The sequence below is a fragment of the Oratosquilla oratoria genome, chromosome 8 (genome assembly GCF_046742065.1).
Source record: "Oratosquilla oratoria isolate Oo_2021 chromosome 8, ASM4674206v1, whole genome shotgun sequence".
In the NCBI taxonomy this organism is placed as follows: domain Eukaryota; kingdom Metazoa; phylum Arthropoda; class Malacostraca; order Stomatopoda; family Squillidae; genus Oratosquilla; species Oratosquilla oratoria.
In genome coordinates this window covers 17,386,236-17,410,740 of record NC_134784.1, presented here as the reverse complement: position 1 = coordinate 17,410,740, position 24,505 = coordinate 17,386,236, and the positions used below count along the sequence as shown (strand labels likewise).

At 38.4% G+C, this 24,505-nt stretch overlaps 1 protein-coding gene across 1 annotated transcript in view; it reads right to left on the bottom strand.

The window, feature by feature from the left end:
• LOC143027613 (protein prune homolog 2-like) overlaps positions 1-23,711 on the bottom strand; it is a 289,335-nt gene extending 265,624 nt beyond the window's left edge. The window contains exon 1 of the mRNA XM_076188976.1: positions 23,665-23,711. Coding sequence (XP_076045091.1) covers positions 23,665-23,696 — 32 coding nt within the window. The 5' untranslated portion in view covers positions 23,697-23,711. The remainder of the gene's footprint in view (positions 1-23,664) is intronic.
• Between the last annotated feature and the right edge of the window lie 794 nt (positions 23,712-24,505).

Here is a 24,505-nt window from a genome sequence, read left to right as displayed (position 1 = left end):
TGGTGGATTTTGTCCACTTCTGATGTAGAATGTAGCATTTTATTTATTGCTAAGGAAGTTATACAATCTGGTGACCATTGGCCATAGGAAATATTATAATTTGGAAAATTATTAATTAAAGAGGATTCTATTATTTTTCTTCTGAAACTGCATTTAGATTTGTAAATTATTTCAGTGTCGTCCCAATTTATTTGATGTTTTTTTTTGTTGGTGACATGCTGAAATATGGCAGAATTTTCCTGCCCATATTTAACAGAGTTCTTGAGCTCTTTGATCCTAGTGGTGAGGTCTCTACCCGTTTGTCCCTAATATACATCATTGCAATCTAAACAAGGTAACTTATACACTCCAGTTGTATTACTCTTGTACATTGACAACTTTACTGAACAAATTATTGGGTTAATTGAAGATAAAATTTACTCTTTTTTTTTTGGTAACAAATGAGACATATCAGTGTCATTATTTACCACATTTTCACTGACTGAAGATGTGGTAAATTTATCTGATATCAATCTCTCTCACCATGAGAGAGGTTAAGATATGGACCAAATGTCCGGGAATAGGGAATGGGATAAGATGGAACTATTGGCTGGGTAAAGGACATAAGCTCACAACCGAGGAACAAAAGGAAGAAGAAACTAAGAAGGGTGAGCAATTGTCAACTGAGGGTGGACAATGACTATGAGAAGGAAAAGGCAATTTTGGAGAACAACTAGGGATAGCTTACAATTTTGTTGGCAATGGGTATTACAGGAATTAGGTATGGTATGAACCGTAAGATATTGAACATGCCCTATTTTATTTGTGTTGGTTCCTTGTATGATGCCTGCTTCCAATGATAATAATAATAATAATTATCTACGGTTCTTGTCAGCTTCATGTACCAGAGGTTCTGCATTTTCCCAGTTCATCAAGTGGTTGCTACTGCTCTTGTATGCAACACATGCGTTGGTGGTGACATAATGGGGATCATCGTATCGGTGTTCTCGTATCTGGGTTTTAGGTCGCGTGATGTTTCCCCAGTTTAAGATTTTTCACCAACCTGTCTTGTATTTTAAAAACCACCAACTTGAAAGTAGTGTGCCAGACCAGTAGGGCAATTAAAGACCTCACGAGGACAAGAATAAACATAGGCAAAACGCTGGACAATATAGCTGGTGTTTATTGGATTCCTTGCTCAGGTTGTGAAAAATCCTACAATGGGGAAACCCAAAGTGGTAGTCTCTACGCTGGAGTAGATTGAGCAACTCAAGAACTGATAAAACAATAGGACGAAGGGAAGGACTAAAATGTTCCACAACAGAGAGAACTCTAAAAGAGTCATTAAAATGGTAAAAGATAAAATGGGAAGAGTAAAAATAATTCTTAAAGCCAGGACAATGACATATAACTGGTGTAAAGGCAGAAGCTACACCGGGGAGGCTACCGCCTCGAGCGAATAGAGTAGAACAACATATCTGATTCCAGCATCAGACTGTGCACCATCTGTAAATATAGGGATGGAGTTGGAATGTGTGGAAGTGTTCTAGGAATCATGCATGGTACCAATAATCTGATAACAGGTTCTTGTTAGGAATGGTGGGGCTGCAGACAGGCATGTTGGGGGAATTGCAAGTAATTAACCCTAGGAAATTGATAGGGACATACAGAAATGTACGATACATCTAATGTCACCATAGTGGATCCAACCCTGAAGCCGAAAAGTTTAGGGAAACTTGGGGGAGACACATTTAGATAAGAGCGTGAATCCCGGAAAAGTAACATACTGACTCATGAAGACGCTGAACTTGATACCAGCACCTCAACAATAAAGACTGGGGACGCAAGTCCAATGGAAGGACACCTGCATCCACAAGTGAAAGTATGGTTACACTAGTTAATGGAATGCTTAAAGTCGAACATTTGCACTCGTTCATCATTGAACAAGTGGTTAGAAGCGAGTCCAATCTTCACGTTTCAAGATGTTCCCACCAATCACGTAAAAGGAGCTACACCATGCTCTATCCTCTATCCAGAATGAGAAACTCTCATTGGCAGAGCCTACATTATGCCAGTTTCTCAAATATTTTACTCCAAATAACTCTAAACGACTCACGATCTCTAAAATTGTATATTTGACGATATTTGCATTGTTTGTCATCCACTGAGAACGGTACTGAAGGGCTGACCCAGTGACAGATTATATTATCATTATTTCTTAATATAGTCAGGATGCCTCATATCTCAAAGTGCCTCTTGTGGTCGTATCTTCTCTATTACATACATACATACATATACCAAGGCTTTTTCCCCCTTCCAAGGGAGGTAGCCACAAAGGGAAAGGCATAAAAACACTCCCACCCATTTCATCCCTAAATACACTCCACACCCCTCCCACCCTCCCCCCCATCTGAGCACCTCCTGGATGACGGGTCATCCCTGAACCCTGCCCACCGCCCTGGGTCAGAAGCAGTGTCGCAAGACACAGTACATCCACAGCAAGGCCGCTTCATTTAATCGGCGACCCCCCCTCTCCGTCCCCCTTTGCATATAAGGAGAGGACGGGGAGAAATCCCTTCGGGCTGCGTCAAAATTTACTCACACATACTACCCCACCCCCCCACCCATTCCTCCTCATGCAGTCACAACATCATCCATATACAACCATTCTCCACTCACCTCTGTCTTCCGTCCTCTCCCTTCCTTCCTCAACAGACATTCCCCTCTTCCCCAAAGCCCCCTTCACCCCATCCATCCACCTCATCCTAGGACGTCCCCTCATGTTCACTCCCTCCACATCTGCCTTCCATACCTCTTTTACTAGTCTTTCTTCACTCATTCTTTCCATGTGTCCAAACCATCCTAATATTCTTTCATCAACCCTCTCTCCCAAATCCTTTTTCACCCCTGTTCTCCTCCTCACCTCCTCATTTCTCACTCTATCTAGCCTAGTAACCCCCACCATACTTCTCAGACACCTCATCTCAAACACATTCAAACTCCTTCTCTCTTCTTCTCTTATGTTCCACGTTTCTGCCCCATACAGTGCTGTTGGCACAATCACTCCAAATGTCTATTTCTCATTACACTCTTTAAACCACCAAGGCATTTACTCGCTTCTCTCAATCTACATTCTACCTCCACCTTCACTCCACCTTTTCCTGCTACACTTGCACCCAAGTATCTAAAACTATCCACTTCCTCCAGTCGCTCTCCCTTAATGTTCACTTCCAGTCTACTGCCACTTTCACCCCTTGTACATCTCATCACCTTACTTTTACCCACATTTATCTTTAGCTTTCTTCTATCACATACTCTCCCAAACTCTGCCACCAGCTTCCTCAATCCCTCCTCTGACCCTGCCACAAGCGCAGTGTCGTCCGCAAACAACAGCTGGCTCACCTCCCACTTTTCTCCATTTTCTTTAACCATCTCCAATCCCTGACTCACTACCCTAGCATTCACCTCTCGTACCACCCCATCCATGTATAAGTTGAACAGCCAGGGCGACATAACGCATCCTTGACGAAGTCCCACCTTTACTTCAAACCACTCACTCTATTAGAACATGGGTAATCTCAGTATTCCACTCCATCATGGCAAAACGTGTAGATACCAAGCAAATGATGAGACGAGTTTTGGCGCGTAAAGAAAGAAAAAAAAAAATCTAGCCACGGTTACACTACAGTAGTCAAACTACTGTTTAATTGTTGCAACTATATACATTCCATAAATTGTCTATTTCAACATAAATCTATATCGTAGAATAAGTTATCTCGTTACTAAATAAGTTGTATGTATACATTTTTCAAACGTCATAAATACCAGGGCTGTGGAGTTGGAGTTGTGGAGTCAGAAGCAATTACGGTCACTGGAGTTGGAGTCAGAGTCGGAAGCAATTACGATGTCACTGGAGTCAGAGTCGGAGTCGGTAAAAATATACCGACTCCGACTCCAGTTAAATTTACACTTTATAATGCTTTCGTTTAGTCTGTAGAGTTATGCAGTGCACACTCCTTATAAGTAGATTATATATAAAAAACATAATTTTATAAAATGTAAAAAATCTCATCGTCTTATATTCATGGTCATTCCATTAAACCCCCAAAACGTCCTTGTGCAACGCTGGCTTTCAAATTTATACATAGACCAATAAACATCCAAAGTATTACTTGAATAAATTAGATAAACACCTCCATTTTACACTTTCTGTTGACACACAGTCACAGGAGCTGTAATATTCCTGTCAAGTTCCATATGCATCGTTTCCATCACTCCATCAGTTTGGTGGTTTCTCCCACAGCTGTGCTGCCAAACAGTTGGATAATTATGATTTCAACTGTACACTAATGCAATAATACTATCTCTTCTCTCCTTTCCCCTTCTTTGCCCCCTCTATACTTTTTAACATTGAATTATTGAAATAAGAATGTTTAAAGTTGAAAAAAAAGTTTCATGTTTCAAACATGTTCAGCTGTATCTTGTATTGTACTCGTATCAATAAGATCGTTTCCAGAACCAGAGTAATGTCCATCGCAATAATCACAAAGCAGTACCTGTATGTAGTTAAATCAATGAGTACATTATATAATCTTTATTTTATTGAATTTTCTTCAATATCCTTTCAAAAGATCTCTACTTCAGTAATAAAGTATTAATGAAGAGGTCATAGGAAAGCCACACTATAACTACAGGTATCTTTATTCTTTGATATAAACCAGTCATAATGATATAAATCTACTCAAGATTGGAGTGTATGTGTGTTGTATAGGCTTTATAAAATATGTAGGCCATAATCAATTAATTACACGAAGAGGAGTCAGAGTCAGAGTCAGAGTCGGTGGTGCCAAAAGTAGAGGAGTCGGAGTCGAAGTTGGAGGTGCCAAAAATAGAGGAGCCGGAGTTGAAGGTTTTGTGTTCTGACTCCACAGCCCTGGTAAATACGAATACTGTTAACATATATCATTAGTTTTTCTCCCTCGGTTGGGCATCCTTTAGGCTTTGATTCCAAACCAAATCCTCCGACCTTGAACGAAATCCACCTGTGTCGTTGAAATCTAACCATTCCATTGACTATTGTAACCGTGGCTGCTAGGTACTGGGGGAGTACAGAACGCATCGAGTTCAACGCACGAAACCGAGCCTCAGTAGCAGATGAGTAAACTTCACAATTATACTCTTAGACAGAATAATTGTTTGGTGAAATAGGAGGGTCTGTCTGTCAGCACCCTATGGGGTATGAGCCAAAACTTTGACGAGTGACAGCGCCTTCATACAGGTAGCCTTAATATACAAACGAGGTACCCAATCAGGCTGTCAAATATAAGTTCCAGAGAGCGAGTTTCCTCCACACAAAAGATTCTTCTTTTGTGTGAACACCGTGTGAACACCACTAAGGCACCCAATCAGGCTGTCAAATATAAGTTCCAGAGAGCGAGTTTCCTCCACACAAAAGATTCTTCTTTTGTGTGAACACCGTGTGAACACCACTAAGGCAGCAGAAGTGTATGACCACATTTTTTGAAGTCGAGAAATGAAATCCCCAAGTTGCAGCCCACTGAGAAATTCTATTAATTGATAACTGCAACTTCTCAATGGCATCTGCGCTGCAGAGATTGACAAGACATCGACATATAAGCTACCACGAACTCCTGGAACTACATCAATACACTGTTTATAGTAACAGAAAAATGTGTGAAACTAAGTATACTTCCCTACGGCACACCTCTTCAAGTGGACAAGCTTCTAAGAGAACTTCCCAAATTCGCACCCATAAGAAAATATGAGAAAAACTGTTGTGTGCGTGTGTATTTACCTAGTTGTATTTTGCAGGAAGGGGAGCTATGCTTATGGTTTCGCATACTATTTCATTATCCAGTTTGTTCCAAGTGTCCAAAACTCTATGTGGAAAACTGTTTTTCTTCAGTTCTCTTCTATACCCATGTTTTTCTATTTTCTTTCCATGTCCTCTTGTGTTTCTCTTGTCCCAGTTAAGAAGTCCTCTCTATCAAGTATCTCTGTGCCTTTCATGATTCTGTAGATGGTCAGTAGGTCACCTCTCTCTCTTCTTAGCTCCAGTGTCGGTAACTCCAGTTTAGCCAATCTCTCCTCATATGATAGGTTTGCAAGTGCAGGTGCCATTTTTGTAGCTGCTCTTTGGATTCTTTCTATTTTCTTTATATTCTTTTTGGTATTGGGGGACCACAATGTCGCCGCATACTCTAGTCTAGGCCTTATCAATGTAACCAATATTCTTTTTTATCATGTCTTCGTCCAAGTATGCAAATGCCACTTTTATTGATCTTAGCAAGTTGTAAGTCTCCCCGACAATTTTGTTAATCTGTTTATCATAGGACAAGTCGTTTGTGATAATTACTCCCAAATCTTTTTCGGATCCTACTTTCTTTACTTCCTTGGTTCCAATTGTATATTTTCCTGATATTCTGTTTTTGCTTTTTCCAAACTCCATTATGCTACACTTCTTAGTATTAAAGTCCACTTCCCATTTCTGACTCCAGTTCCATACCCTATTCAGGTCTTCTTGCAGTGCTTCACAGTCCTTATCAGTTTCTACTTTCCTTAACAGTTTGGCATCGCCAGCAAAGAAGCACATGTAACAGTTCACGTCCTCGTCCATGTCATTCATATAGATAGCAAACATTATTGGTGCCAGTACAGATCCTTGCGGTACTCCACTGATCACCTCTTTCCAATCTGAATATTTTTCTCTGAGCACTACTCTCATCTTTCTACCAATCAGGAAGTCCTCCATCCATTTTAATTGGTTCCTTTGTATTCCTCCTATGTGTTCCAGTTTTTTTTTTAGTAATTTTCTGTGTGGTACTTTGTCAAAGGCTTTTTGCAAGTCTAGGAATGCACAATCAGCCCATCCATTTCTTTCTTGCACTATGTCTATCAGCCTTGAGTAGAAGCATATTAAGTTTGTGGTGCATGATCTTCCTTGTCTGAACCCGAATTGTCTTGGGTTTAATACGTTGTTGTCTTCCAGATGTTTTACCCATCTATTCTTGATGATATTCTCAAATTTTGGCTATAGTGCTTGTTAGTGATACTGGCCTATAGTTGGTGGGTTCTTCCTTGTTTCCTCCTTTATATATTGGTACAACATTAGCATTTTTCCAGTCATTAGGTATCTTTCCTTCTTTGAGTGAGCTATTTATTATGATGTGTATTTTGTCCGTTAGTTCTCCTTTGCATTCCTTTAGAATCCAATTTGCAATACCATCCGGACCATGTGATTTTCTGACATCCAGTTTTGATAGATGTTCTGATATTTCTTTTTGTGATGTTGTAAACTCACTCATGTGGGGAGATTGCTTGTTATTATCTACGTCCCAATTTTGTATTTTATCTCTGGTGAAGACAGATTTAAAGTGGTTGTTCATGACTTCGGCCATCTCTAATTCTTCTATGTATTCTATATTTCTTTGGCGTAGTTTCACCATTTCCTGTTTGATTTTAAGTTTACCATTCACATACCGATAGAATAGCTTGGGTTGATCTTTGCATTTATCTATAATATCCTTCTCATGGTTCCTTTTTTCCTCTCTTATCACCTTAACATACTCATTTCTATAGTTTATATAAATTTGTCATTTGCTTTGTTTTTTGTCTTTTCTCCACTTTTGAAAATCAGTCACGGAGACCGAGAAGTCAAATAGGGTAAGAAAATGCTGTGGCATCAAGTCGTGTCATATGTTTTCTTGCTCTCTCTCTCTCTCAAAAAAAAAAGTAATGTAGTGCTATTTACTTGCGAATGCTTCACAAATAGAATATTCTTGAGACAAAAGAGCATCAGAGGTAGACAAAAAATTTCGAAAACCATATTGAACAGGCGACAAGTAATTGCCTCTCTAAGTACATAAAAGCCTGAAACTTGCCATCTTTTCCAGCAACTTACAAATGCAAGAGGTTAGGAAATGAAGCGACAATTGGTTGCTCACTGATGGTCTTTTCCAGGTTTTGGGATGGAGATGATTATAGCAACACCCCTAAGAGCAGAGAAAATCACTGGTATTCCAAATAAAGGTAAATAGGTCTAATAAAAAGGAACATGCTCTATCGGACATGTGGCGAAAAAAAAAAATATGCGGTGTCACCAAGACCTGGTGATGAATCACTGCACTGTGGTGGAGCCATCTTTATTTCCGAGATGGAAAAGGAGACGTTATAAGATTGGCCTCTAATGGAAGCAAAGTAACCTCCCCGAGATTGGCGACGTTGGTTGTGCTATATGTGAATTACGATATTTCTTGGAAACACTAGCAAAGTGATCTCCGAATATGTCAACAAATCCCTTAGGATTACCCACAGTCTCACCAATATGAGACAATACAGGAGGGGTGTTATGTACGGCAGTATTATATGATGTAATATTTTGTGATGCTAAGTATCAAGGGTATGCAATCCTTTGTAGCATAGGGTTGAATTGAGAGGTCAAGACATTCGTTTGCTTGCTACCAAAATATCATCTATGAAACTATCGTCCCTTCACCTTCTGTAAATACTTCATTAAACTGTACTAACAATTTTGTCAGTAATGCATGGTCATTCTCCTGATTATCTAACTCAAAAACATTTACCAATCTAGCTTAATTTTTTTATCATTCAATACCCATTAATGTCTGTCCTGAACCCCTCACAATAGTATAATCCTTAGGTACCCTACTGCTAGATTTTATGATTGATGGAATGCAAAGTCCAGGAAAATAGAATAATTTAGTATAAGTTTGTTTTGGGGGAGAGTGATCAATTATAGGTTGAAAATATCAATCAGTATCTCTAGATATGTATAGGGTGGTAATGTATTATGACATGATTATTGTATAATCATATGTTTCATGGTGCATGTACAGGTTAGGAATGTGTGCGAGATGCATACAGTCGATCTGACATATGTGTCTCATCGCAGGAAGGGAGAATGCTTAGGAAATAAACATGTTCACGAGTACAGAGAATTTTGATTATGCAATTCCTTCCAAATAACTCCCTGTCCACACGCATTTATAGAAGCTCGAGCCGAACTTATGCTACCTAACCTTAATAAACAAAAATAAGTAAAATACAAATAAAAACGAAATCAATGTTCTGATTATTGGGGGAGGGGGGATTACATTGATATTCCCTCAAGACTGCATCTATTACTAAAGACAAGGCCAGAGGTAATAAATTCAAATTATGAATGCCCTTCTTGTAAAACTGAGCTCACCAGGTCTGAATTCCAGTGAACCCAGAGACAAGCCCCACAAACAAGGAAGATACATTTTTGGGGAAAAATCATTGGCCTAAGAAAATCTTAGAAGACCCTGACTGGAGGGAATTAACTGAGAAAGGGGTGGGGACATTTTTCTACATAACTAAAACTCAGGGGTGGAAAATATTGTCTTAAAAATAAAGGCAAAACCAGTGCAAAGAAAGGGCTGGCTTAATAGGAAATACAAAGAAAGAGATGAAGCTTGGAGTACATTAAGAATAAGATGAAATGAGAGAAAAGAAATTTATAGTCAAGACAGAAATGAGCACACCAAAATTAAAAGAAAAGAATAAAGGGAATTAGGAGTCTACGCTAGGAAGTGTGTAGTGGAGGCCGAAACTGTCACCTTTCCCATATGTGCTTGGAGTGTTGGGGCATATCGTGGCTGGAGGAAGTGGATAGTTTTAGATACTTGGGTGTGAATGTGGTGGGAGAGGGAGGAGTAGAGGAAGGGGCAAATTGTAGATTGAGATGAGCAAGTAAATGCCTTGGATGCAAAGAGGAGATTGTATGAATGGGTGATCGTGCTGACAGCTTTGTATGGAGGCAGAGACTTGTAATTTAAGAGAGGCTGAGAGTATATGTTTGAATGTGTTTGAGATGAAATGTCTGAGAAGTATGGTAGAGGGTACTAGGTTGGATAGAGTGAGAATCAAGGAGAGCAAGTGTGGAAAAGGAGATGACAGATAGGGCTGATGAAAGAGTATTGGGATGGTTTGGACACATGGAAAGAATAAACGAAGAAATATTAGTAAAAGAGGTGTGGAAGGTAGAGGGAGTGAATTTGAGGGAACGATCGAGGATGTGGATGGATGGATGGGGTGAAGGGGGTGCTGATCAAGAGGGTAATGTCTGTTGAGCAAGGAAGGGAGAGGGTAGGAGATAGGGATAAGTGGAAAATGGCTATGTATAAATGATAATGTTATCCAAGGAAGGGTGGGGCGGGGGAAGGGGTTGCTTATGTGCTAATTATATTTTGGCACACCCCGAAGGGAACGAAGAGGGGGGTTCGCCGATTAAATGAAGCGACCTTGCTGTGGATGTACTGTATTTTGCTATATTGCCTATGACCCAGGGCAGTGGACAAGGTACAGGGATGACCCATCATCCATGAGGAGCTAATATGAGAGAAAGGAAAGGGTGGTGGAGGGGAGTGGAATGGATGGATGCAGGTACTTGCCTTTGACTTGGCTACCTCCCTTATAAGGGGGGAAAGATATAGGTGTATAAACACACACACACACGTCGGTCGAAGTGACAACGAAGTTTGGAACCCTAGGAAAAATTCAAGTTTCATCAATCTAAACAATGAGGGAGTACCTTTGTTGTATTAGTAGGGAAGGGGAAAGCTCGTGGTGTAGTGGGAAGGTGAAGAAATAGGAGAGAGGGATTACTGAGGAAAATGGAAGGAAATGCAGAAAGGGACGAACGGGCCCCGGATGTTAGAAGGTGCAGAACACACAGACAAGGAAGAACAAGGAAGCAGAGGTGTCAAAAGCACAAATATAGATAATAGCAGCTCAATGGAAAGAGAAGATAAATGCTTTTATGGATTTAATGAGTGAGGTGACAACCTCCCCCGACTAGTAAATCTAGGGAAAAAAAAAAAAAAAAAAAAAGCGAAGCATGGGAGGTTGGGTTTAACCAAACACTAGTTAGCCAAAGAGTTGATAAACTCAAAGAACTAAAGGAGAATCAAAACATAACTAAAGACATAGAAGAATTAAAAAGACAGTTAAAAGAAGTAAAAGATGAGAATGAGGAATTAAAGAAGAATAAAGAGAATAGAGTCCATAGCAAAAGAAGCACAGGGTTGGAGAAACGTCCAAGACAACAACAAAATTGTATTTAGAGATATAGAGACACAACAGATGAAAGAACAAATAAAGGACACAGTTATTAAAGTGATGAGAGAGAAGGAGAATATAGTAAGAGACTTAACGGACAAAAAGAAATGTATAATTATACTAGGGATGGAAGAGAAGCATAATCCAAATGGGACAACAAGAGTAAAAGAGGAGAAGGAAAAGGTAAACAAGATATTAGTAGTAGTTCAAGAGGATGGACAACAGGGAAAGAAATTGAAGAAATATATAGAAAATGGAAATACAATACAGATAAGACCAGACCAATTAAGATCATGTTCATGTCACAAACGACAGCAGAGAATATCTTAGCAAATCAGGGAATCTGGCAGACAATGATCTTGAAATATAAACAGGTATGGATAAAAATAAAAAAAATGAATAAAGAGGAAAGAGAGGATGAGAAAACAAAAAGAATCGAAGCTAAGGAAAAAACAAGAAAAGAATAGAGTCAGAAAAAGAGATATTCTATTGGATAGTGGATATGAAAAGAAATGGTTCATAGCTGAGAAAAACGGAAAGAAAACAGAAAACACAATGGGAGTAGCAGAAAATTAAGTGTCTTACACATAGATGGCTTAATAACAGGCTTAAATGAACTGAATGATTACCTGAAGGAAAAAAAAACAGACATAATGGGAATTGCAGAGACCAAATTGAAAGGTCCACTACCACCCAACAGTTTAGGACATGGTACATAAAATTATTGGATTAGAAACAGAGTTAAAACAAGGGGGGTGGAGTTATGTTCCTGACTAAGAAGGATATAAATGTGAGGAATGTCACATATGGAAAGAATAGAGATGATTATGATGGAAGTGGAGGACAGGGATGGGAAGAGCAGGAAGGTTGTAGTAAATCATGTGCCTCCTAAAACGGCTTCATGGGAAGAGAGAGAACACAAAATATGTTAGAAAACACAAGGATAACACTAAATAACATAAAGGAAGATGGAGGAAGAATAATTATAATGGGTGACTTTAATTGTAAAGGAATCTGCTGGGAAGAGATGACAGTGAAGGGTGGAGACAACCTATGGGGAAATGTACTACTTGATATGATTATAGAGCATACAATGACACAATGGATACAAGAGAATACTAGGTATAGAAATGAGGAAGAACCATCGAGACTGGACCTAAAAACCATATCAGAACCCGAAATAGTGGACAAGATTGAATAGAACCACTCCTCGTTTAACGACGACAATTGGGACCAGCGTCGCCGTCGTTAACCGAATTGGTCGTTAAGCGAAAGTGTATACATATACGTACATGTACTGTATGTACAATGTCCAGCAATACACGTATCTTTATTTTCATGTATTTTCCCTCTTTTATACAGTACATTAAAGCTTTATTTACTGTTTTGATAGTACAGAAAGCCCTCAATGTGGTGGTTAGGTTCCTGAAATTACTGTGTATGACCAAATCCGCGTATGTTGACATTCCATATTAAATACCGGGGTATTTTTTAGTTTCGACCATGGGCGCAATATAGCAATAGAAAATTAATGATTAATTTTGTAAATTAAAATGTATCAACGTAATATGCAATTTTGTGGGCGGAAATGAAAATAAAAAATACCTTGCTACAAGCAAATATGCTAATGAACGAAGTCGGTAGCATAGGATCGGGACGCCATCTTGTCGTCTGTCAATTGACGGCCTCGGTACTTCCGATAGTACCTCGCCAGGTACATTTTCTTGAAGGAATGTTATGGAGCGGAGATACATGCATTCCTTCAAGCTGCAAGAACTTTGTATACCCCGCAAGCTGAGAGAGTGGTTGAAAAGCCCGCCAACGTCTCTCACGACGACAACGAGGACGAGCCGGATGACATTTAATTTGCAGGTAATGATTTATCAAACACAGGTTAGGTTAGTTTAGTTTAGGTTAGACGAATTTATCATCCTTTCATTTCTTCGACGTCGGCATCTATCATAACAAACATGGCGTTCCATTCGTCCGACACGACTTCGTTACTTACGAAATATTTTTTTTTATTTCCGCTCACAAAATTGCATATTACGTTGATACATTATAATTTACAAATTTAATAATTAATTTTCTATTGCTATATTGCGCCCATGGTCGAAACAAAAAATTTACCAATACCGGTATATACTGTACCCCAGGTAGTTTTTCCAGCTTGCAGGATGGTAATGTAGACCTAAGCTTCAGAACACAGCTTCACAGCTAATATCCACCGTACAAGTTCATTTATAACATCATACAAATTTGCCTCAGCCAACTTATCGTACACGACGTAGTAACTTCGGGAGATTTACGTTAAACGAATATTGGTCTGTCATAAATCCCGTCGTTACTCTGCGTTGTCGTTAACGGAGTAGGTCGTTAAACGAGGAGTGGTTGTATAAGATGCCAATAAGTAAAAGTGACCACATATTCGTTGAACTGGAACTGAGGAAAAATACATGGAAAAAAGGAATATAGAAAGGGAAGATTGATGTATGGAAAAACAAATTTTGATGAAATAAGAGAATTCTTTCAAAAAGCAGACTGGGAAAGGATACACTGGGAGGAAACAACAGAAGAGAAATGGAATATTTTGACAAAAAATTTATAAAGGAGTGGAAAAGTATGTTCCAAGACAAAAATAAGAAAAAGGATATGTAAAATGTTCGTACAACAAAAGATGTAGGGAGTTAAAAGGCAAAAGGGATAAAGCTTGGATAAAATGGAAAAAAGGAAAAGTTCCAGAAGATTGGAAAAGAGCAAATATAGTATCAATATATAAAGGGGGAAACAAGGAAGCCCCTACTAACTATAGGCTGGTCTCTCTTACAAGTATGATAGCTAAAATTTGTGAAAGAATTATCAAAAGTAGATGGGTAAGGCATTTGGAAAAAAAAAAAGACATACTAAATCCAAGGCAATTTGGATTTAGACAAGGACAATAATGCGTCACAAACTAAATGTGTTTCTATTCAAGGCTAATATATGTAATACAAGAAAGAGATGGATGGGCTGATTGTGCATTTCTAGACCTGAAAAAAGCTTTCGATAAGGTGCCACATGAGAAATTGCTACAGAAATTAGAAACAGCGGGAAGAATACAGGGCAAACTGCTGAAGTGGATGGAAGACTTCTTGGATGAAAGAAAAATGAGTGGAGATAAGAGACAAACACTAATTGGGATGAAGTGATTGGTGAAGTTTCACAAGGAACAGTTCTGGCCCCAATAATGTTTGCTATATATATTAATGATATGGATAAAGGAATTTAAAGATATATGAGCTTCTTTGCGGACAATGCAAAATTGCTTAAAAAAGTGAACACTGTAGAAGATAGTGAGTCGCTACAGAGTGATCTCAATAAAGAACGGAAATGGAGAAGGAAGTGGGAGATGGAATTCAATATTAAGAAGTGTAGTGTAATGGAATTTGGAAGAAGCAAAAAAAGAATAGTGGGATCATATGAATTGGAAGAGGAAGAAATTAAAGAAGTAGAAAATGAGAGAAGGACCTGGGAGTCATTATTATGAATATTATGTCCCATGAGAAACATATAAAAAAAAAAAAATTGGAGAAACTTATAATTTAATAAGAACAATCAAAGTGGCATTTACATACCTGGATGAAGAAATGGTGAAGAAAATTCTAATCACCCTGATAAGACCAAGATTGGAATATGCAGCAACTATGTGGTCACCAAGTACAAATGCATAACGAAACTTGAAAGAATACAAAGAGCTATTACAAAATTGGCACCAACACTCTCAGAACTATCATATGAAGAGAGACTAGCAAAACTTGAGCTACGGACATTAGAGCAAAGAAGAGAGAGAGGAGACTTGATAGCTATCTATAGAATCATGAAAGGCATAGAAACTATTGATAGAGAGGATCTAATAAAATGGGATGATAGAAATACAAGAGGACATGGAAAGAAAATCAAGACAGTTATAGAAGAGATCTGAAAAAGAACAGCTTTCCCCACAGATAGACATTTGGAACAAATTAGACGAGAAAGTGGTGTGTGCAAAAACAATACATGAATTTATAAACAGTCTAGATAAAATGAGATATGAAGACGGGACACCACGAGCATAGCTCCCCCTTCCCATAAAATACAACTAGGTAAATACACACACACACATATAGATAAGTTGTGGGCCTGTGACTCCTGTGTTTCCTACTCCACTTACGTCAACATGTCAGAAGGTTTCAATATATATATATATATATATATATATATATAATATATATACTCATGAGGCTAAATGAAAAAATTCATGGAATCTAATATATATTCAACTGAACTGAACAAGTATAAGGCACTTATTTTTCAATGCTGTTACCATCATGGTCAATACACTTCTCAAGAAAAAATCCACATATGTAAGCCTTCTCTGAAGAACTCAGCAGTCCTCTCTGGACTTTTTTTTTTTAAGCTTCATCCATGTTTTCAAAGTAGGCTCCTTTTAGCTATTCTTCAAGCTTTGGGAAGAGGAAGAAGTCTGATGGGGGCGAGATCTGGATTGTAAGGCGGGTGAGGTAACACTTCCTACCGGAACTCTCAAATCACATCCTTCGCAAATCTTGCAAATGTGCTGGTGCCTTGCCATGGTGAAAAAGAATTCCACCATGCAACTTTCCTCATTGTTTTTAACCAATGCCACCTTTAGTTTCCTTAAAATTCCTGCATAGTAAGGTCTGTGAGCATTTTTTTTTTTAAGTAAGTCCACCAACATCACTCCTTCGAATCCCAGAACATGGTGGCCATTACTTTCTAAACTGACGTCTCAGATTTTAACTTTATGTGTTCATATGATCCATGCAGAACCCATTGAGCTGCAGTTTACTTTCGGGATCATACTGATAGATCCAGGTTTCATAGCCTGTAATAATTCGACATAAAAACAGCTCTTCATCAGCCTCAATTTTGCTCTGAATCGCCAATGAAAGATCAGTTCGAAGAACCAGGTGGTTTGGGCACAAGTTTTGGGACCCATCGCACAGAAAGCTTGCTCAGTCATAGATCTTCATGCAAAATTTATCTTGCTGAATCACACGATATATCCATGCCCACAACTATTCGATTACCTGTTATTCTTCAATAAGATTTCTCACAGCATCAGTAATTTAATAATATTTCTGTCTTCCCAGAATCACTGAATCCACTTTGTGAACAGTTGTTTTCTTTAGATCATCATCACCATCAAATGGCTAATTTCCATGGCCCACAGTTCACGAATGCAAGTTTTTAGAAGAATCCTCAGTCTGTACCAGTCGGTGCATAACTGGTTGCAAGTAAGTGACAGTGAGCTAAGGTCTGGGTGATGCAAACCCTAACATGATTTTTCTTGCCCTCACCTGCTTGAGTTCAAGCAATGACAGTATTCCACGATTTTTTTTATCTCCCCTCACGCGCATGTATTATATGTATATATATACATATATATATATATATATATATGTATATATATATATATATATATATATATATATATATATATATATATATATATATATATATATATATCAAGGACTACTATTGTACAGCGGAGGCCATTGCTTTCTTTGTAACCTAACATTTTATATTGGACAAATATATCAAAACTAGAAGCCTAACATTGTATATAGGACAAATATATCAACTATTGACTTATTCAATGCAGTATAAGTTAATATAAACTTTTATAGTGAAATAAGAAATTATTTTTAAGTCACTGTTATGCTTTGAAATACCAATTTTATCTGGACTTAACATGTATTATTGTATGAGGTTAGTGGGCACTTCAAAGGAACCCAAGTTGCTGTTATTTTTCCATTTTACAAAATGGATTATAGTTAAACCTTTGTGATTGCAAACAAACAAACATTCACACAAATAAATAGACATTGAAGCAAAAGCTAACCAGACTGCAGCGAGCCGGGTCTTCTTTACAGAGGTCTGGAGAAGGACTGCATTCTTCTGCTGGTCTTTCTCTAGGTTGTGGAGTCCATTTAGAAGAACATTTGCCAGACAACTGAACATCTTGGGACAGTCGATGTCAATCCCACTGAAGCTGGCCAGTGTCGACAAGATCTCCATCAGTCTATTCTGGCAGCAGGAATGGTGACGGACTTCCTTGATGAAACACAGTCCACATCTGACAAGGTCAAAGGTGCACACATGTGGAGTTGTCCGGGAACCTCTGGATACTGTCTCAATAAAGTCCGTAAAGTCACTGGTTACTAGAGGTTCCTCGGCGCTGAAGACCACATCGTCCGTGCACTTCGTCTCAAGCCACCCCCACCACATAAGCCGCACTGATCTCTTCATTCACAGTCAGTGTCACATCTGTGGTGCACCTCTCAATAGAGGCTGTATCCTCTAGGTCAATTGCAGTCCCCAAGCAGGTATGTTCCTTCGACACAGGGTAACATCGATGGACTGGAGGTTTATGACAGCATATCTCGTGAGGCACTGCTTCCATGCGGAGAACACATCCCCAGTGGTCATGAAAGAGTTTGCACCAGTTGATTGACAGTAGACTGAGAACTCCCCCTCAAGCTGGTCACTCTGGATCTCATGCAGCAGGACATAATGGAAGTTAGCGTTTCTGAACAAGTAGAGGCAAATGGCAATCAGTCCCTGCATAGTCTGCACTAGTGCATTCTGGGTGTCATGTGTGAAACATTTGATTCGATTTGCTCCATGTCCTGAAGAAGCCTCTTGGAAAATCAACAGGAAAGTCTGCAGGCTGGTTGACTGGGGATCCTGAACAGCTCGATATGGATCGTTCATACGCTGATCTTGCCCCTTCCCAGATAAATTCACTAAATTCCACCAGTTGAGGGTGATTTGGATGAATTTATCATTGTCATGACATCCTCTGAGCTTCAATGAAGCCACAACCTTTTCATTGAAGACCTTCAAGACATGCTGCACATTTTGTAGTTGAAGTCGTGATGGGTTGACAGCAAATTTTGTGAGGGGAGTTGTCTTCAGAATACTGCCTTTCTCTGACTCATACAGTTCCTTGACATCAGCAAATGATGCTGTTTTATTGTCAAGACTGATCTTCTGGCACTTCTCACTGATCCAGTTGTTGCGGATGCACTTCAGAAGAAACACTGTGTCAAAAAGAAGAAACCAGACACACTCTTTGTCAAGAGGAAGCTTGGCTGTGGCACGGCAATCACCCAGAAAATCAAACAGCTTACAGTACTACTGGTTTATCTTGTGGTTGTCTGTGATAGACCCGATGACACGCCCACCTGCCCTCTCAACAGCAGCTGCCGCCTCCTTCACACACTCAAGCTAGTATGCTGCTGTGAGCTTGTGGACGGGTGTCACAGAAATCATAATACTAGGTCCTCTGTGAGGCGACTTTATCATAATATATAGCATAGAAGTGGCCTTGCAGTCTGGCTTGTTCACTGCCATGCCACTCAGAACCCCACCCGAAAATGCAACAGATGGCAGAATCTGTACTTCATCTATCAAGAGAAATACATTCTTCTGGTGCAGTGTCTTCACTTTGGCAAATGTTTCTCTCATCACCTGATCCTTGTCAATAGATGAAGTGATGTACTGCAGCTTGCGTTTGCTTGGCAGCACCAAAAAGTCTCTGAGCTGTTCATAACTACACTTGGGGTATGATTCAAGAGCAAAACAATAATCATTCATGGAAAACTGTTTCTGTGATAACAGTTCCAAATGACATGTCAAAAATACCAGCTTCTCATTCTCGGTGTTCACACAGGCTGACGTGTGGATTTGAAGAAGAGTGACAACAATCTCAATCATTTTGTCAAACGGGATGTCATAGTTAATTGCTAGGCGCACAGCTTCGGCGAACTGACCATACAACCTCAAACCATTGTTGGGATGAAGTGTCTTACCCAGTGGTACACTAATGCCCTTCTTGAATGCATGGCAGATCAGTGGGCTACACAACATGGGTCTGTTTTCGACAATCACAGACAGGCTGCACTCACTGAAATTTTCTGCCATGAACAGACACACTAACCTTTCTTCCGATCTTGAAATAATTAAGTTCTTGTACTGCTTCTGTAGGTCACGTTCAGGTCATAAAGCATCAAATGAAGTAATCGTATCTTTCTGAAGAAAATGCCTCAGTTGCTTGTCTTTGGCCTTCGCCGGGTGAACTACAGGTTTTGAAGATGGCAGACATGAAGCAGGCACATTGAAGACACTGGGAGGGATCGCAGGTTGTGTAGAACCACCAGGCAATTTGAAAGGAGGGTTAGCACCCCAGTGTTTCTCGCAAGTGAAAAATTGGTCAGAATCAACAACAAAGTTCTAACGTGGTGGCAGCACATCAAGCCACTTCTGTCTTTCATAATGGTCTTTTGGCAGTTGAAACACTCGGCACCTGTGATCTTTGTTATAATTACCATTGCAGTTCACAACACCACACTTATTCGGCATTTTGAATACACAAAATCAGCAAGAAAGAACCTATGAAGAACCAAACAAAATCAGCAAGAACATATGTAAACAAACACTATCCACTTCTAAATGTAGCTGCGTGCGAAAGACGCAGCGACACAACCTTACACCACTGCTCGTAACACACTGGACTGGCCTCCGCTAGTGGAGCCAGGAATCTGGGTGTGCACGTCCTGTATAATAGTCCTTGATATATATATATATATATATATATATATATATATATATATATATATATATATATATACACATATGCATGGGGTGGAATGGGCGAGGGATGGGGGTGAGGTAGTATGTGTGAGCAAAATTTGACGCAGCCCGAAGGGATTTCTCCCCGTCTTCTCCTTTTATGCATGGGGGGGACAGAGAGGGGGGTGTCGCCGATTTAATGAAGCGGCCTTGCTGTGGATGTGCTGTGTCTTGCGACATTGTTTCTGAACCAGGGCAGTGGACAAGGTGCAGGGAAGACCCGTCACCCAGGAGGTGCTAAGATAAGAGGGAGGGTGGAGGGGGGCATTGTGTATTCAGGGATGGAATGGGTGGGAATGATTTTATGGCTTTTCCTTTTTGGTTACCTCCCTTGTAAGGGGGAAAAAGCCTTGGTATATGTAAGTATACACACACACGCTCTCAAAACTATCATATGAAGAGAGACTAGAAAAACTTGAACTACAGACACTAGAGCAAAGAAGAGAGAGAGGAGATTTGATAGCTATTTACAGAATCATGAAAGGCATAGAAATTACTGATAGAGAGAATCTGATAAAATGGGATAACAGAAATACAAGAGGACATGGAAAGAAAATAAAAAAAGATAGCTATAGAAGAGACTTGAAAAAGAACAGCTTTCCTCACAGAGTAATAAACAGTTGGAACAAATTAGATGAGAAAGTGGTGTGTGCAAAAACAATACATGAATTTAAAAATAGTTTAGATAAAATGAGATATGAAGACGGGACCCCACGAGCATAGCTCCCCTTCCCGTAAAATACAACTAGGTAAAACTAGGTAAATACACACACACACACTCTTCCAAAATGAAAACTGGGAAAGAATACACAAAGAAGATACAACAGTAGAAGAGAAATGGAATATTTTGACAAAAATCTATAAAAAAGGAGTAGAAAAGTATGTCCCAAGAAAAAACAAGAAAAAGAATATGTAAAGTGCTGGTACAATAAAAGTTGTAGGGAGATAAAAGACAAAAGAGACAAAGCTTGGGCCAAATGGAAGAAAAACAAAAGACCAGAAAAATGGAAAATATATACTTGTTATAGAAATGAATATGTACAAGCGTGCAGAGAGGAAAAGAGAAAATATGAAAAAGATGTCATAGAAAAATGTAAAGATCAACCAAAACTATTTTACAGATTTGTAAACAACAAACTGAAAAACAAACAAGATTTGGAGAAATTAAGACAAGGAGGAGTTGAATACACAGAGGAAATTGAAATGGTGGAAATTATGAACAAACATTTTAAATCTGTGTTTACAAGGGAGAACATACAACCTGAAGAGATTGAATGGAAAGAGAAAGTCCCCACTATGAAAGAAATAGAAGTAACAAAGAATGAAATATTGAAACACTTGAGTAATCTTGATGTCAGAAAATCGCATGGACCAGATGAAATAGCAAACTGGATTCTGAAAGAATGCAGGAATGAACTGGCAGACATAATACATAGCATAATAAACAGTTCCTTGAAAGAAGGTAAAGTTCCAGAAGATTGGAAAAAAGCAAATATAGTACCTATATATAAAGGGGGAAATAAAGAAGACCCTAACAACTATAGGCCAGTCTCTCTAACAAGTACAATAGCAAAAATTTGTGAAAGAATTGTCAAAAATAGATGGGTAAAATATTTAGAAAAAACAACGTGCTAAATCCAAGACAATTTGGATTCAGACAAGGACGATCATGCGTCACCAATTTAATATGTTTCTATTCAAGGCTAATAGATATAATACAAGAAAGAGATGGATGGGCTGATTGTGCATTTCTAGACCTAAAAAAAGCTTTTGACAAAGTACCACATAAGAAGTTGCTTAAGAAATTAGAAACTGAAGGAGGAATACAGGGCAAACTGCTAAATTGGATGGAAGACTTTTTGCAAGAAAGAAAAATGAGAGTAGTGATAAGAGACCAACACTCACAATGGGATGAAGTAATAAGCGGTGTTCCACAAGGAACAGTTCTGGCCCCAATAATGTTTGCTATATATATTAATGATATGGATGAAGGAATTGAAAGCTATATGAGCTTCTTTGCAGATGATGCAAAACTATTGAAAAAAGTGAACACGGAAGAAGATTGTGAATCACTACAGAGAGATCTAAATAAAGTGCAGGAATGGAGTAGAAAGTGGGAGATGGAGTTCAATACAAAGAAGTGTAGTATAATGGAATTTGGAAAAAGCAAAAACAGAATAACAGGATCATATAAATTGGGAGAAGAAGGAATAAAAAAAGTAGAAAATGAAAAGGACCTGGGAGTCATTGTTATGAATAATATGTCACCTGAGAAACATATAAATAAGATTTTTGGAGAAACCTATGATTTAATAAGAACAATCAAAGTTGCATTTACATACCTGGATGAAGAAATGGTAAAGAAAATTCTAATCACCCTGATAAGACCAAGATTGGAATATGCAGCAACGATATGGTCACCCAGTACAAAAAAATGTATAAAAAAAAAAATTGAAAGAATACAAAGAGCAATTACAAAATTGGCACCAACACTCTCAAAACTATCATATGAAGAGAGACTAGCAAAACTTGAACTACAGACACTAGAGCAAAGAAGAGAGAGAGGAGATTTGATAGCTATTTACAGAATCATGAAAGGCATAGAAATTACTGATAGAGAGAATCTGATAAAATGGGATGACAGAAATACAAGAGGACATGGAAAAAAAAAATAAAAAAAGACAGCTATAGAAGAGACCTGAAAAAGAACAGCTTTCCTCACAGAGTAATAGACAGTTGGAACAAGTTAGATGAGAAAGTGGTGTGTGCAAAAACAATACATGAATCTAAAAATAGTTTAGATAAAACGAGATATGAAAACAGGACACCACGAGCATAGCTCCCCTTCCCGTAAAATACAACTAGGTACAACTAGGTAAATACATATATATATATATATATATATATATATATGTATATATACGTGTGTATATATATGTATATATACGTGTGTATATATATGTATATATACGTGTGTATATATATATATGTATATATACATGTGTATATATATATATATTATATATATATATTATATATATACATATATAGTGTATATATATATACATGTATATATATATATATACATTATATATATATATATATATATATATATACACACACACACACACACAAATATATACATAATATTCGAATTTCATATTTACCAATGTTGCTTTATTGCCCTTCTTACATTATGGTTTTGCAATAACTTTATCCTGCTTATTTTGTAGTTTGTTATTTTTGTATTTCATATTCAATACTTTATATTTCATATTACCATTTCTTATATTTTGTAGTTTGCTATTGTTTTTCACACTCCCACTTATTATCGAACAGTCTGAAGCTCTACGAAGTGTTTGGAACACACCAAGCTGTAGCAGATTTGTTGAACAGGTGTTTAGCATGCGTATCCTATTACCTAACATGAAACATTGAAATGTGATACGTACTTTTTGTCTGGAAGTGTTCCGAGTTTACCAGTTCTCTACTACTTGATGACTTCATGCTGGTTGGTATGGAGTTATTCACACCTTTATGAGACTCCACCAGCCCAAGATCACTTGGTGCCCTGGTCATTCTGTTCAGCTCACTACCTAGTCCCTCCCAAGTTAATTTCTCAGATGTTCTTTTTTTTTTTTTTTTTTTGCACGATTCCGCTCTTGTACATAGGCTTTATTGGTTCCCTCTGTTCATATCTACAGGCATTATTTTAAAGTTTCATTATTTTCTTTCCCAACGTGTTTCACATCCTCGTTCCACCTAAAATGTATTTCTATTCTTGTCTGTCCATGGATCTTCTCTTACAAATGCACAGTCCTATTGTCCAGTTCAGTTCCATTCATTCCTTGTCTATCATAATATTTTTACCTCACTGTATTCCCTTCTGAAGCAACTCTCATCTTCCTGAAGGCACCCCCACCCTACCCCTCCTGGCGCTGTCCAGGGTGTGTCAAGGTAGGGACGCTCTCTTTCTTCCTGATCTTCTCCGGGTACCAGGGTTGCCAGATGAAAATTTAACTGTAAACCAAAAAGCATTGAAAAAAAAAAGCAAAAAATATGCCAAACCATGCTAAAGAACACACACAAAAAAGAAAAAAAAATGCCAACACATGTAAACTTTAATATTATCCATACCTCATAGAAAAAGTTCCAGATTAAGATCATCCACATCCTTTTCACTTTCAGGAGTAGAGATTTCCAGAAACCTTCTCAGATATGAAGTTTTTTTAGCATTTCTCGAGATGCTTGGAAGTGTCTGCAGCATTTGCCACCGAGCAATAACTTTGCTCTTACTCACATAATTCCATCAAGAAGATCTAGCTGCATTCTGTTTCGAGCCTTTGTTTTAACAGATGCTACAAGTGAAAGAATTCTTACAAATACAACATTACTGACTGGAGTTATTAGACAGCTAAGAGCAAAGGTGGCTAGCTCTTTAAATGACTGATGTTCAAGAACACCTACCCAGAATTGTTCAGTGTCTGAAAGTACTCCATTTGTATTGAAAGGAGCTTCTTTCCAATTTACAAAAGGAAGTTTTCGATATTGTTCTTCAATGATACTTGTTTTTTCTCCTGCTATATGAATGGAAGGCATTTTTGAAAAGGCTGGTCTTGAAAATTGGTTTAGAATGATAGCAGGGCTCAGGTTTGATAAACTTTTGAAGGTATTTTTTGCTGAAGGAAGTCTATGTGTAAACTGATTGAGA